This window comes from Peromyscus maniculatus, chromosome 22 (assembly GCF_049852395.1).
Source record: "Peromyscus maniculatus bairdii isolate BWxNUB_F1_BW_parent chromosome 22, HU_Pman_BW_mat_3.1, whole genome shotgun sequence".
Taxonomy (NCBI): Eukaryota; Metazoa; Chordata; class Mammalia; order Rodentia; family Cricetidae; genus Peromyscus; species Peromyscus maniculatus.
The window spans coordinates 38,787,865-38,801,290 of record NC_134873.1 but is presented as its reverse complement, the minus strand read 5'-3'; the positions used below and the strand labels follow the sequence as shown (position 1 = coordinate 38,801,290).

Below are 13,426 nucleotides of genomic sequence, written 5' to 3'. Positions count from 1 at the left end.
ACACGCACGTACACGCACGCACGCACGCACGCACACAAAGAAAAACACATTTGGAAAAAATAAAAATTGGTTAAAAGCCCCCTAAAGTTGTTGACAAACATAAATTGAAAGACTTAAGAAGCTTAACAGATCACTCAAAGAAAAACATAGCTATGTACATCTTTAATGAAACTATTAAAGACAAAGTCTTTGAAAGAAAGAAAGAAAGAAAGAAAGAAAGAAAGAAAGAAGGAAAGAAGGAAGGAGGGAAGAAGGAAGGGAGGAAGGAAGGAAGAAGGAAGGAAGCTGAGCATACCTCCAGAAAGGTAATGGTTTACAGTACAGGGAGGTGACTCAGGATCATGGATGCTCAAGAGAAACCAAGGAAATCAGGGCCATGCAATGCTGCTTTTAAAATCTTGAAGGAGATTTGTCAACTCAGAATTCTAGCTTCAGTGAGAAGTTCCTACAGTGATATTTCTTCAGATGAAGAAAAAGTAAGAATCTGTCTTCAGTAGATCTGCTCTGTGAGAAATAACCATAATGATACTTGGATAGGAGAGGTGACTTCCAGAGGTCTGAAGAAAAATAATAATGCCTGATGCTTTAGTTGTGGTAAACAATGTCACCTAAAAGGAACTATAAACAGGGCATTCCTAGAAACAATGTTTTTTCTTTTTTTTTTTTTTTTTTTTTTGTTTTTTTGTTTTTTTGTTTTTTTTTGTTTTTTTTTTTGTTTTTTTTTTTTTTGGTTTTTCGAGACAGGGTTTCCCTGTGTGCTTTGCGCCTTTCCTGGAGCTCACTTGGTAGCCCAGGCTGGCCTCGAACTCACAGAGATCCGCCTGGCTCTGCCTCCCAAGTGCTGGGATTAAAGGCGTGCGCCACCGACGCCCGGCGAAACAATGTTTTTTCAAGGAACGATAGCAACAGAACGTCCCTCCCTTCTGGATTATGTAGAAAGTATGGTAAGGGTAAACACTGGACTAACAAATGTAGATCAACAAGGGACAGTCAAGGTAATACTTTTCCTTTGCCATCAGGAAACTCCATGAGGGGCCTCTCGCAGGACCCCATGGCAAATCCAGTTCAGTCCTTTCCTGCCATTGTAGAAGAAACCCTTTCTCAGAGCAATTAAATAACCAAAACCTATTGTAAAAAACCATACTCCTCGGGGTGATAGAACAGATATAGAAGACAGAACAAAAGTTCAGGAGAAAACATAAAGCAAATTTTTTGGCAAACTTCTATAAATGAACAAAGTCCAAAATTAAAAATATGAATAAATGATGTTCTCATTGAAAGTTTTTTAGACACAGGTGCGGATGTTACAAAATTGCACCAGAATCTTAGCATCCAAACTGACCTCTTCAGGAGGTATATGTTCAGCTGTTAGGGATTGGAACATTATCTCAAGTGAAACAGAGTGCAAGACGGGTCGAATGTATATGGCCAGGACAGAGAGGAAAATTAAAGCCATATGTGGCTAATATATCTATGAATCTATGGGGTCCTTATTTATTACAACAATGAAATACCGAGATTAACATTCCTCCAGTCTCAGAAACAAACCATAAACTAACACATTTCTGAGAAAAATATTAGAAGGTATTATAAATAACAGTCACCAACCATCCAGATTATACAAGAACAGGGTACAACAGCTGTTGATCTTTCAAAGACACCAAAAGCCCTACCTTTAAAATGGCTAACAGACAAGTCTGTATGGGTTCAGCAATGTCTTTTAACAACAGAGAAACTACAGGTCTTAGAACAGCTGGTACAAGAGCAGTTAAATGCTCAGCATATTGAAGAATCAACCAGCCCTTGGAATTCTCCTATTTTTGTTATAAAAAGAAATCTGGTAAGTGGAGAATGGTAACAGATCTAAGTGCAATTAACAAGATAATTCAGCCAATGGCTTCTCTACAATCTGGAATTCCTTTGCCTTCTCTGTTACCTAAAGGATGGCCTCTTATAGTAATTGATTTAAAAGACTGTTTCTTCTCAATACCCTTACAAGAGAAAGACAGAGAAAACTTTGCCTTCACAGTACCTACTTATAATAATTCCCAGTCAGTCAAGAGATATCAATGGAAGGTTCTCGCACAGGAAATGTTAAATAGCCCAACCCTGTGCCAATATTTTGTACACCAGCCCTTGGAAGTAATACATAAACAATTTACTAAATCTATAATGTATCATTACATGGATGATATTTTACTAGCTGATTTAAATGCAGATACTTTAAAAAGAATGTTTGAAGAAGTAAAGAAGCCAGGTGGTGGTGGCACATGCCTTTAATCTCAGCACTCAGGAGGCAGAGGTAGGTGGATCTTTGTGAGTTCGAGGCCAGCCTGGTCTACAGAGCGAGATCCAGGAAAGGGGCAAAGCTACACAGAGAAACCCTGTCTCAAAAAACCAAAAAAAAAAAAAAAAAAAAAAAAGTAAAGAAAAATTTTGCCTTGTTGGGAATTACAAATTGCTCCTGAAAAGATACCAAGAGGAGATTCTATTAATTATTTAGGATATAAAATAGGTCTACAAAAAATTAGACCCCAAAAGGTGCAAATTAGGAGAGATCAATTACAGACTCATAATGGCTTTCAAAGATTATTCAGAGGCATTTTGAGTCTATGGACTGCTATTAGGGTAAAAAATGATGAACTGAGTAATTTGTTCAAAACCTTAGAGGGTGATAAGGACTTAAATAATCCAAGAGAATTATCAGCTGAAGCTGAGAGAATTGGCCTTGGTGGAAAAGAAAATACAGGATGCACATGTGGATCATGTGGATCCAAAGCTTGATTGTATTTTGGTTATTGTACCCTCTAAGCATTCTCCTACAGGAATTCTAATGTAGAGGGAAGATATTATATTGGAATGGATATTTCTACCAAATAAAGAGAGTAAAAAATTAAAAACTTATGTGGAAAAGATCTCTGACGTTATTTTAAAAGGAAAATTGAGACTTTGTCAATTAGCAGGAATAGACCCAGCAGAAATTGCCATACCTTTAACTAAACAGGACATTGAAAAATTATGAGCAGAAAGTAAACCTTGGCAAAGAGCTTGCAGTAATTTTTTGAGAGAGATTAACAACAAATATCCCAAAAGTGATAGAATTAAACTTATAAAGAGAGCTAACTGGCTCTTGCCTCACATTGTACTGGAAACACCAATATCTGGAGCCCCTACATTTTATATAAACACAAACAAACAAGGAAAGGCTGGTTACAAATCAGAGAATTTATGTAAAGTGGTTCAAAGTCCTTATAATTTGGTTCAAAAATTGGGATTATATGCTATTCTGATGGTATTAATGGATTTTATGGAACCTCTCAACATAGTTATTGACTTTCAGTATGCTGAAAGAGTGGTCTTACACATCGAGACTGCAGAATTTATCCCTGATGAGTCAAAATTAACTTCGTTATTTTTTTAGTTACAAGATATAATCAGGAATAGGAAACATTCCTTATATATAACTCACATCTGATCCCATACGAGTCTGCCAGCCTCTCTAGCACAAGGTAATGATGAGATTGATAAATTATTGATAGGAAATGTGCTGGAGGCCTCAGAATTTCATAAAAAACATCATTCAATAGTAAGGGTTTAAAAAAAGATTTTTCCATAACCTGGAAACAAGCCAAGGAAATGATAAGGAAATGCCCTACTTGTTCTTTTTACAATCAAACTCCACTATCAGCAGGATGTAACCCAAAGGGTACTCAGAGGAATGAAATCTGGCAGATGGATGTGTTTCACTTTGCAGAATTTGGAAAATTGAAATATGTACACCATACCATTGATACTTATTCAGGATTTCAATGGGCAACTGCTTTGAGTTCTGAAAAAGCTGATTCTGTAATCACACATTTGCTAGAAGTTATGGCCATCATGGGTATACCTGTACAAATTAAAACTGACATTGCTCCAGTATATGTCTCTGTTAAAATGAAACAGTTTTTTTTTTTTGCTTATTACAATATAAAGCATATTACAGGTATACCACATAATCCTACAGGTCAAGCAGTCATAGAAAGATCAAATCAAACTCTAAAGGATATGCTAAATAAACAGAAAGGGGTAACAAAAACCCCCAGAAATAGATTACATAATGCTCTATTAACTTTGAATTTTCTCAATGCTAAAGAAAAAGAACAACAGCTGCGGAGAGACATTGGTTAATAGAAAATGAAGGCTAAGGAATCTGAGGAACACTGAAAATAAAGCGAGGATATAGACATGTTAAAATAAAAAAGTAGATCATTGAATCTACTTTTAAAAGGCAACTACTAGTTTTAAATATTTTACATTGGATTGGATTTTTGTATATTGTCTACAAATTATATATATTGATACAAATTTGAGGTTGATTTTGTTAGAAAATATTTTACATATATTTCTAATCTTGTCCAAGGTATTGCACCTAAACTGTTCATTTAGCAATGCAATGCAAATTGCTAATCCTTGAAAGTTATTGTAGACCAGGCTGGCCTCGAACTCACAAAGATCCGCCTGGCTCTGCCTCCCGAGTGCTGGAATTAAAGGCATGCACCACGACTGCCCGGCTAACTTTCTCCAAAACTAACTACATACTCGGGCACATAGTAAGTCTCAACAGAGACAAGACAGCTGAGATAACCTCTTGCATCCTTTCTGACCACCACAGATTAGAGCTGGATATCAACAGAAACGACAGAAAGCTTTAAACTCATGGAAACTCAACTACTCACTACTAAATGAAAAATGGGTCAAGAAAGAAATTAAAGACTTTCTAGAATACAATGAAAATGAAAATGAATACACAACATCCCCAAAGTTATGATACACAATGAAGGCAGTTCTGAGAGGTAAGTGTAGCACTAAGTGGTGAGATAAAATAAAAAATAAAAAAGTAAGGGTCTCATAATAGTAACTTAACAGCAAGCCCAAAAGCTCTAGAACAAAAAGAAGAAATCACATCCAAAAGGAGTAGGCAATAAGAAATAATTGAACTCAGGGCTGAAATCAATAAAATAGAAACAAAAATGATACAAAGAATCAATGAAACAAAGAGTTGGTTCTTTGAGAAAATCAGTAAGATTGACAAACCTTTATCCAAATTAACTAAAAGGCAGAGAGAGAATATCCAAATTAACAAAATTATAAATGAAAAAGGGGACAAAATAACAGACCCTGAGGAAATTCAGAGAATCATATAGACAGACTTTAAAAACCTGTACTCCACCAAACTGGAAAATCTAAAAGAAATGGACAATTTTCTCAATACTACCACTTACCAAAGTTAAATCAAGATCAGATAAGCAATTTAAACAGACTTATAAACCCTACTGAAATAGAAGCAGTAATTAAAAGACTCCCAACCAAAAGAAGCCCAGGGCCTGATGATTTTAGTGCAGAATTCTATCAGATTTTCAAAGAAGAGTTAATATTCCTCAAATTATTCCAAAAATAGAAACAGAAGGAACATTGCCCAATTCATTTTACAAGGCCACAGTTATCCTGATATTCAAACCACATAAAGACCCAACACAAAAAGAGAATTACAAACCAATTTCCCTTACATGATGCAAAAATATTTAATAAAATACTTGCAAACTGAATTGAAGAATACATTAAAAAGATCATTCACCATGATCAAGTAGGCTTCATCCCAGAGATGCAGCGATGATTTAACAAACATAAATTAATAAATGTAATCCACCATATAAACAAACTGAAAGACAAAAACCACATGATCATCTCATGAAATGCAGGAAAGGCCTTTCACAAAAATACAACACCCTTCGTGATAAAAGTCCTGGAGAGATGAGTGATACAAGAGACATACCTCAGCACAATAAGCCAGTTTACAGCAACTCTAGAGCCAACATCAACTTAAATGGACAGAAACTCAAAGTAATTTCACTAAAATCAGGAACAAGACAAGGCTGTCCACTCTCTCCACACTTATTCAATATAGTACTTGAAGTCTCAGCTAGAGCAATAAGACAACTGAAGGAGATCAAGAAGATACAAACTGGAAAGGAAGAAGTCAAAGTATTTTTATTTGCAGATGATATGATAGTATACATCAGTGAACCTAAATATTCTACCAGGAAGCTCCTACAGCTGATAAACACTTTCAGCACAGTAGCTAGATACAAAATAAATCACAAAAATCAGTAGTCGTTCTATATACAAATGTCGAACAGACTGAAACAACACCTTTCACAATAGCCTCAAATAATATAAAATATCTTGGGGTAACTCTAACTACACAAGTGAAAGACTTGCATGATAAAAACTTTTAAGACATTAAAGAAGGTATCAGCAGATGGAAAGATCTCTCATGCTCATGGATCAGTAGGATTAACAGAGTAAAAATGGCCACCCTACTAAAAGCAATCTACAGATTCAAAATTCTAATACAATTCTTCACAAATTTTGAAAGCACAATTTTCAGCTCCATATGGAAACACACACACACACACACACACACACACACACACACACACACACACAGACAAAAAAAAAAACTAGAATAGTAAAACAATCCTGAATAATAAAAGAACTGCTGGAGGTATCAGCATCCCCAATTTCAAGTCTATAGAACTATAGTAAGAAAAACAGCATGATAACAAAAAAACAGACTTGTTGATTAATGGAATCTAATTGAAGACCCAAACACAAATCCACACACCTATGGACACCTGATTTTTGATGAAGACGCCAGAAATACACACTGGGAAAACAGACGGCATCTTCAACAAATGGTGCTGGTCAAACTGGATGGCTGCATGTAGAACAGTCCAACTAGATTCCATATTTATCACCCCGCACAAAACTCAACTCCAAATGGAGCAAAGACCTCAACATAAAACCAGGTACACTGAACCTAACAGAAGAGAAAGTGGAGAATAGCCTTGAACTCATTGACACAAGAGACAACTTCCTGAACAGAACATCGATAGTGCAGGCACTAAGAACAACAATTAGTAACTGGGACCTCATGAAACTGAAAAGGTCTGCCACAGCAAAGGACACTGTCATTTGGAACAGCAAAGATCACTGTCATTTGGAACAGCTTCCTGTTTAGTGTTGTTATGGGATTCCTGAGTGTGTGAACGAGTGGGTCCACCCCAGGTCCTCTGTGTATACATTTTGGCTTCCTGTTTAGTATTGTTATGGGATTCCTGAGTGTGTGAACGAGTGGGTCCACCCCAGGTCCTCTGTGTATACATTACAGCTTCCTGTTTAGTGTTGTTATGGGATTCCTGAGTGTGTGAACGAGTGGGTCTACCCCAGGTCCTATGTGTATACATTACAGCTTCCTGTTTAGTGTTTTTATGGGATTCCTGAGTGTGTGAACGAGTGGGTCTGTTTCTTGTGCCTTCTCTTGGGCTCTTTTTTTTTTTTTCCTGGGCAAAGTGGTTTTATTAGAGTGCCAGAATCACACAAGACTTAGGAATTAGGATTGGGGCCCAAAAATATGGAACGTTTCATGAATTTGCATGTCATCCTTGAGCAGGGGCCATGCTAATCTTCTCTGTATGTTCCAATTTTAGTATATTGCTGCCGAAGCAATCACACTAGTTCTTATCTTTTATCATTTTATTTTATTTAAAAAATAAATGTTGTAGTCCAAAAATTAACTTTAAAAAGGCCTTCTCCAATTTTTAAAAATTATATTTTGTATTTATTTGGGGGGAGGCATGTGTGTTTTGAAGGTCAGAGGTCACCTTTCAGGAGCCCATTCTCTTTCTTCCATGAAGGTCCTGGGGTTGGAACTCAGGTTGTCAGGCTTGGTGGTGACAGGTAAGATACCTGCTGAGCCTTCTAACCACCCCAACACACGGAATAATTTTTAATGATGAATTTTAAACTTTTGTTCTTCAAAAAACACCACTGGGAATATGAAAAAGCCAGGCATGGTGGGTGGCGCACGCCTTTAATCATAGCACTTGGGAGGCAGAGGCAGATGGGTCTCTGTGAATTTGAAGCCAGCCTGGTCTACATCTTGAGTTCTAAGATAGCAAGGGCTACATAGTGAGACCCTGTCTTAAAAAAAAAAAAAGAAAAGAACAAACCACAACCGGGAAGAAATACACTACAAATCAGAAATAAGACATCTTGATTTTTTTTTTTTTAAATTAGGCCTAGGATGTAGTACAGTGGATGGAACACTTACCTAGCATGCTTCAGGCCTGAGTTTGATCTCTAGCACCCAAAATGGGGGAAAAAAAAGACTAACAATGAAGAATATAAATGCATTCTTTACAGAAAAAGATAAAGTGGTCAGTAAGGATACTGAGCAAGATGCTCGGTGTTACTTATAATAAAAGTTAACCACAGGAGCATCCCATGCAACTATTAGCAAATATGTACACACACACACACACACACACACACACACTACTTTGGAAGCCAGATCATATTCTTTTTGTTGTTTTTCCTATTTTCTTATTTCTTAGAGAGGGAAAGAGAAAGAGAGAACATGAAGTTGGGTGGGGACGGAAGTGGGAAGGGTCTGGTAGGAGTCAGGGAAGGGAAAGTATGATCAAAATATGTGGTATGGAAACAATTTTTAAATAACAAAAATGAAACACAATGCTGTCATATGACCCAATCAACACAGGATGGTAAATGCTATTTTAGATATTTACCAAGTGAAATGAAAACACTTGTCTACACAAGGTTGACACATGAATCTCATACAACTTTACTGTAATTCCTCACATGAAAAATAACCCAACAACCCAAATTTCCATAAAGGTAGATGGCTACACAAATGGTGATGTACCTGTAATGGAATTCTACTTGGCAATGAATAACTATTTACACATCAAAATTATTGTTCTGTTAAGAAATAGCATTTTTCGCCGGGCGGTGGTGGTGCACGCCTTTAATTCCAGCACTCGGGAGGCAGAGCCAGGCGGATCTCTGTGAGTTCGGGGCCAGCCTGGACTACCAAGTGAGTCCCAGGAAAGGCACAAAGCTACACAGAGAAACCCTGTCTCGAAAAACCAAAAAAAAAAAAAAAAAAAAAAAAAAAAAAAAAGAACCGTAATATAAATATCTGATATGTAGGATAACTGATATGTGACCCCCAAAAGGGCCATAGCCTAGGGACAGGAGTGAAGAGAGGAAGAGACTGCAAAAGAACACAAGAAACTTTGGGGAGGGGCTGGAAAGATGGCTCAGCAGTTAATAGCATTTGTTGTTCTTCTAGAAGCCCCAAGTTCAGTTCCCAGCATACAAACTGGGAGGCTCACAACTGCCTGTAACTCCAGCTCCAGGAGATCCAACCCCTCTGGCCTCTGTGGACACAACACTCACATGCCTAACACTACACAGATACAAATGCATAAACATAATTTAAAATAATAAAAATAAATCTTAAAGGGGGGGGCGGGAGGGGGGAGAACAAGGGAATCCTTGGCTGATATATAGAACTGAATTGTATTGTAAAAGAAAAAAAAAAAAAAACCTGGGCAGTGGTGGCACACACCTTTAACACCAAGCGCTTGGGAGGCAGAGGCAGGTGGATCTCTGTGAGTTCGAGGCCAGCCTGGTTTACAGGGTGAGTTCCAGGACAACCAGGGCTACATAGAAAAAAAAAAAAAAACCTGTCTCAAAAAAAAAAAAAAAACAAAAAGGAAACAAAAAAACTTTGGAGGGACTGGGGAGGTGTCTTAGCAGTTAAGAGCAATGGCTGCTCTTGCAGAGGACCCAGGTTCAATTCCTGCACCCACATAGCAGCTCACAACCGTCTGTAACTCCAGTTCCAGGAATCTGATGCCCTCTTCTGGCCTTGGCAGGCACCAGGCACACACATAGTACAGACATATGAGCAAGCAAAACACACACATAAAATTAAACATAAACATAGAAAAACTGGGGGATAGACAGAAATGTCTGTCCTTGTGATTGCTGTTTTATAGATGTGTTCTTATCAATTCAATTCTTATCAAAATTGTTCATAGTATACACATGAAGCAAATGCATCTACTGTATGTCAATTATACCTTAATAATGGGAACTGACAGACCTCTAGGAGTGAAACTCAGCATTCCAAACAACAGGAGCAATCTCTATTCAATAAAGACTTCACATCACCAACAGACCATTAAGAGACAAATTCCATGTGATTCCTGTTAGAAAAATCTTGTGGAGAATTGTTTTACTATCAACAGAGGACCAGAAACCTCCAACTTCTATCTCATGAATAAGCATAAGCATGGAAAAATCAGTAGTTCACAGGATCAGTATGATTAATATATGGTGGATTAAGTCAAGATGGCAGAAACTCTCTTTCCTAGGTTACTTATTTTTAAAATACTCAGCAGAAACACGTCTAAAGTATTTTGTGCCGTCTACCAACCCAAGGCAGTTTTATTTATTAAAAACGATACTAATCTCAAACTTTCACAAATGACAACCCTAAACAAGAAAATGCTTTGTTATGATGCAACGCCTATCATGATTAGCAACTTTATAATTTATCACTGGTGTAACAAGTCTCAGCTCCTAATCACACAAATGATCAAGTTAGCCTATTTTCAACTCTTTTTAGAGTAAGCATTTTTAAGAGCCTCTAGCCTATTCTTTTAGGTGCAAATATTTAGCTTTCATTTTTTAAAAAAGCATTCTGGTTCACCTCAGCATCGTCTGCAATCCTTCCCTAGTCTATTTATCTTAAAGACTGGTATTCCCCATGCTTTCACCCTCTCTTCAGGTCTCACTGCAGACCGTCAGCTCTCAAACTCTGCAATCTCTAAGAAGATGATTAAGTCAGATTGAGTCTGGCCGGGCTGGAGACAGGACTCAGTGGTTAAGAGCATTTGTGGTGCAGAGGACCCAGATTTGATTCCCAGGACCTACATGGTGATCACAGTCATCCATGACTCCAGCTCCAGGAGATCCTATGACCTGACCTCCACAGACATCCATGTGAGCAAAACAATGAACACATCAAATAAATGAATAAATCGGAAAAGGTTTTTAAGTACTCCCGATGAGTCCAATCCCGGTTAAGAGATGAGCGGGCGGCCCATTTACCTTCATATTAGTTAACAAGTTTCTCCAGGCAAACCAGGGTACACACTAAGAAACACTGCTTTTACCATAATCCCTAGACGAGCTTATGAATACACTCATCTCGTGGAGGAAAATAACATGTTTCCAATTCCTTTTACAGAAGATAATTCTCAAGTCTGTACTTTAGATCAACTCTTCAAATGAAGTCCAAATCCATTCATTTTGCTAATGTTGCCTCTTGTTCAAAAATTGTCTGGTTTATGAATCCAAAGCCAACCGTCGCCAAAGACAGAGACCTGGAGACACCCTATGTCCCGCCCCCTTACCTCTCCCCTCCAATCATCATACATATCCCTAAAATGGTTACCATCATGCACCATGCTTTATTTTCTTTCTTAGGTTATTATAATTGTCTTGGTACCAGTCTCCACTCACCTTTCAATCCATCTCTTCAAAAGTGACCTTTCCCCTCAAGATAATTACAATTCTAACACCTTAGCATGCCATAATGCCCCATGACCTGGCTCCTGCTAACTTCTCTAAAGGATGTCCCTAAAATACCCTCCACCCCCTGCCATCCTCCACGCCAATGATACAGAACTAGTTAGTATCAACTTCTTTTACCTGTTCAAACGCTCTTCTCTTGGGACAGGAGGGTTGAGTCTCCTAGCTAGCTAATGACATTATTCTTTGAGTTTCAAACCTCAGTCTACCAGTGGCCTATTCTGGGCTACATAGTCAGTTCTAATCAGCATGAGCCACAGAGTGAAACCCTGTCTCAAACAAAAAACACGTGTGTTGTGGCACAGGCATGTACTCACTCAGGAGGCAGATGCAGGACTGTTGCAAGTTAGAGGCCAGCCTAGGCTTCACAGTGAGTTTCCAGATAGTGAGACCCAACCTCAGAACTGATTTTTTCCTATTACACTAGACTGTGTTGCCATGCTTACCTAGCTCGTTCCGTTTCCCATGCTTGTATGGCCAAACTACTACACAGCTGCCACAGAGCGGACATTTAAGAAATGTTATCTAAATGAAGGAATTCATCAGGGAGGTCCAAGGTGAACAGGGATCTTTTCTTTCGTATTAGCCATAGAAAACTTAGCACATTCACTACACAAAATAATTAATCAGTGCCACAATTAAATAGCTTGAAAATATAAAGGTTCCTTACAGCTGTTTTCATTTTCCCTCCCAAGTTCGTCAAATTAATTATGAGCACACATCTGATGTGGAGGAGGGGGTTGCAGGACTACCACTAACTGAATCACATATTCCACTTTTACTATAATGTGCATTTTTACTGCAGGCCACACTAGGTTTATACCTGCACTGTCCAATCCAGGAGCCACTAGCTACAGATGGCTACTGAAATTTAAGTCAATTAAATTTAAATAAAATTTATAATTCGGTTTTTCAGTTGCACTAGCCACATCTAAAGTGCCCCAAAACCATACCTGGCTGGTGGCTGTGATGCTCCAAAGTGCAGACACAAAACATCTTTCTCAGCACTGTCTACACAATTTCAAAAATGTCCCCAGAAAACCTCACTTACTTCTTAGCTCCCACGATCCTGGTGCTCCTCTGTGGCTTAAAGGCTGTGGGTCCCGGGGTCTAGCAAATCACAAGCACACGAGTGAGTGCCAGGGACCTCTGAACCTCATCCACAAAGAGATGACTCCCCCTTGTGCCTAGACGGGAAACTCTCACGGGCAACTCCTTCAAATGGAAGGAAGGTGGGTGACGCTTCCTAGGAAACGTGTGCCATGCTATATTTCCACAGTGTGAAGGCGGGCTGACAATACCGGGGCTTTCATTTTTGCCCATTCTCAAAGCCCTATCCTAGAGGAAGGATCGAAAACGGAGATGGGAAAAAAAAATAAGAAAAGGAAACGGGAGGCACTGGGGATGCTGGAGGAAGATAACTAATTACGATCTGGCGAGGAACTGAGTCCGAGGACACGGGGAACAGGCAGAACTAAAAATGGGGGAGAAACGGGGGGCAAGTGGCTCTGATATAAAAGGGTGGGGCCTACGATGGGCTCTGATAAAACCAACTCCGAGTTCGGGACAAAAGCAAGGGCCCTGGTGTTCGCGGCTCGACAGTTCTATCTCTAAAGTATAATGGTCACACCAAGAAACTCACGGCGGTGACTGCACCGAGTCTGGAAGACATCACTCCCCCTCCACGCCTAACAATTTCACCCAAGGGCTCCGGCCAGACCAACGCCACTTCCGCTCTCCTCGCCTCTCCCGGATGTGGTCTCGGCGGCGACTAGCCCTGTTCTGAACATCTACTTCCGCCTAGCAGATTCAGAGGGGGGCTGCAGCGGGGAAAGTCACGTGACGACGCCTCTTCTGATGCTTTTGAGACCCCGCCCCCATGGCGACAGGAGGTTTAGGGAGGCCATCGGGCCAGAGG

The 13,426-nt window shown here is 39.0% G+C and overlaps 1 protein-coding gene and 1 non-coding gene across 4 annotated transcripts in view; both read right to left on the bottom strand.

Annotated features, from left to right (window-relative positions):
• The window catches only part of Znf512 (zinc finger protein 512), a 44,544-nt gene extending 31,208 nt beyond the window's left edge, over positions 1 to 13,336 (bottom strand). For 2 of the 3 annotated variants that reach the window (XM_076559390.1, XM_076559391.1), the window contains exons 1-2: positions 13,151 to 13,336; positions 12,560 to 12,618 (exon numbers count right to left, since the gene is read on the bottom strand). In XM_076559390.1, the coding sequence (XP_076415505.1) occupies positions 12,560 to 12,618; positions 13,151 to 13,180 (89 nt within the window). In that variant the 5' untranslated portion in view covers positions 13,181 to 13,336. The remainder of the gene's footprint in view (positions 1 to 12,559; positions 12,619 to 13,150) is intronic. The other variant, XM_076559392.1, reaches the window with a different exon arrangement.
• LOC143270328 (U6 spliceosomal RNA) lies at positions 7,451 to 7,553 on the bottom strand. Its single transcript, XR_013047471.1, has one exon. It is a non-coding gene; the product is annotated as a U6 spliceosomal RNA (small nuclear RNA).
• Positions 13,337 to 13,426: the final 90 nt, after the last annotated feature.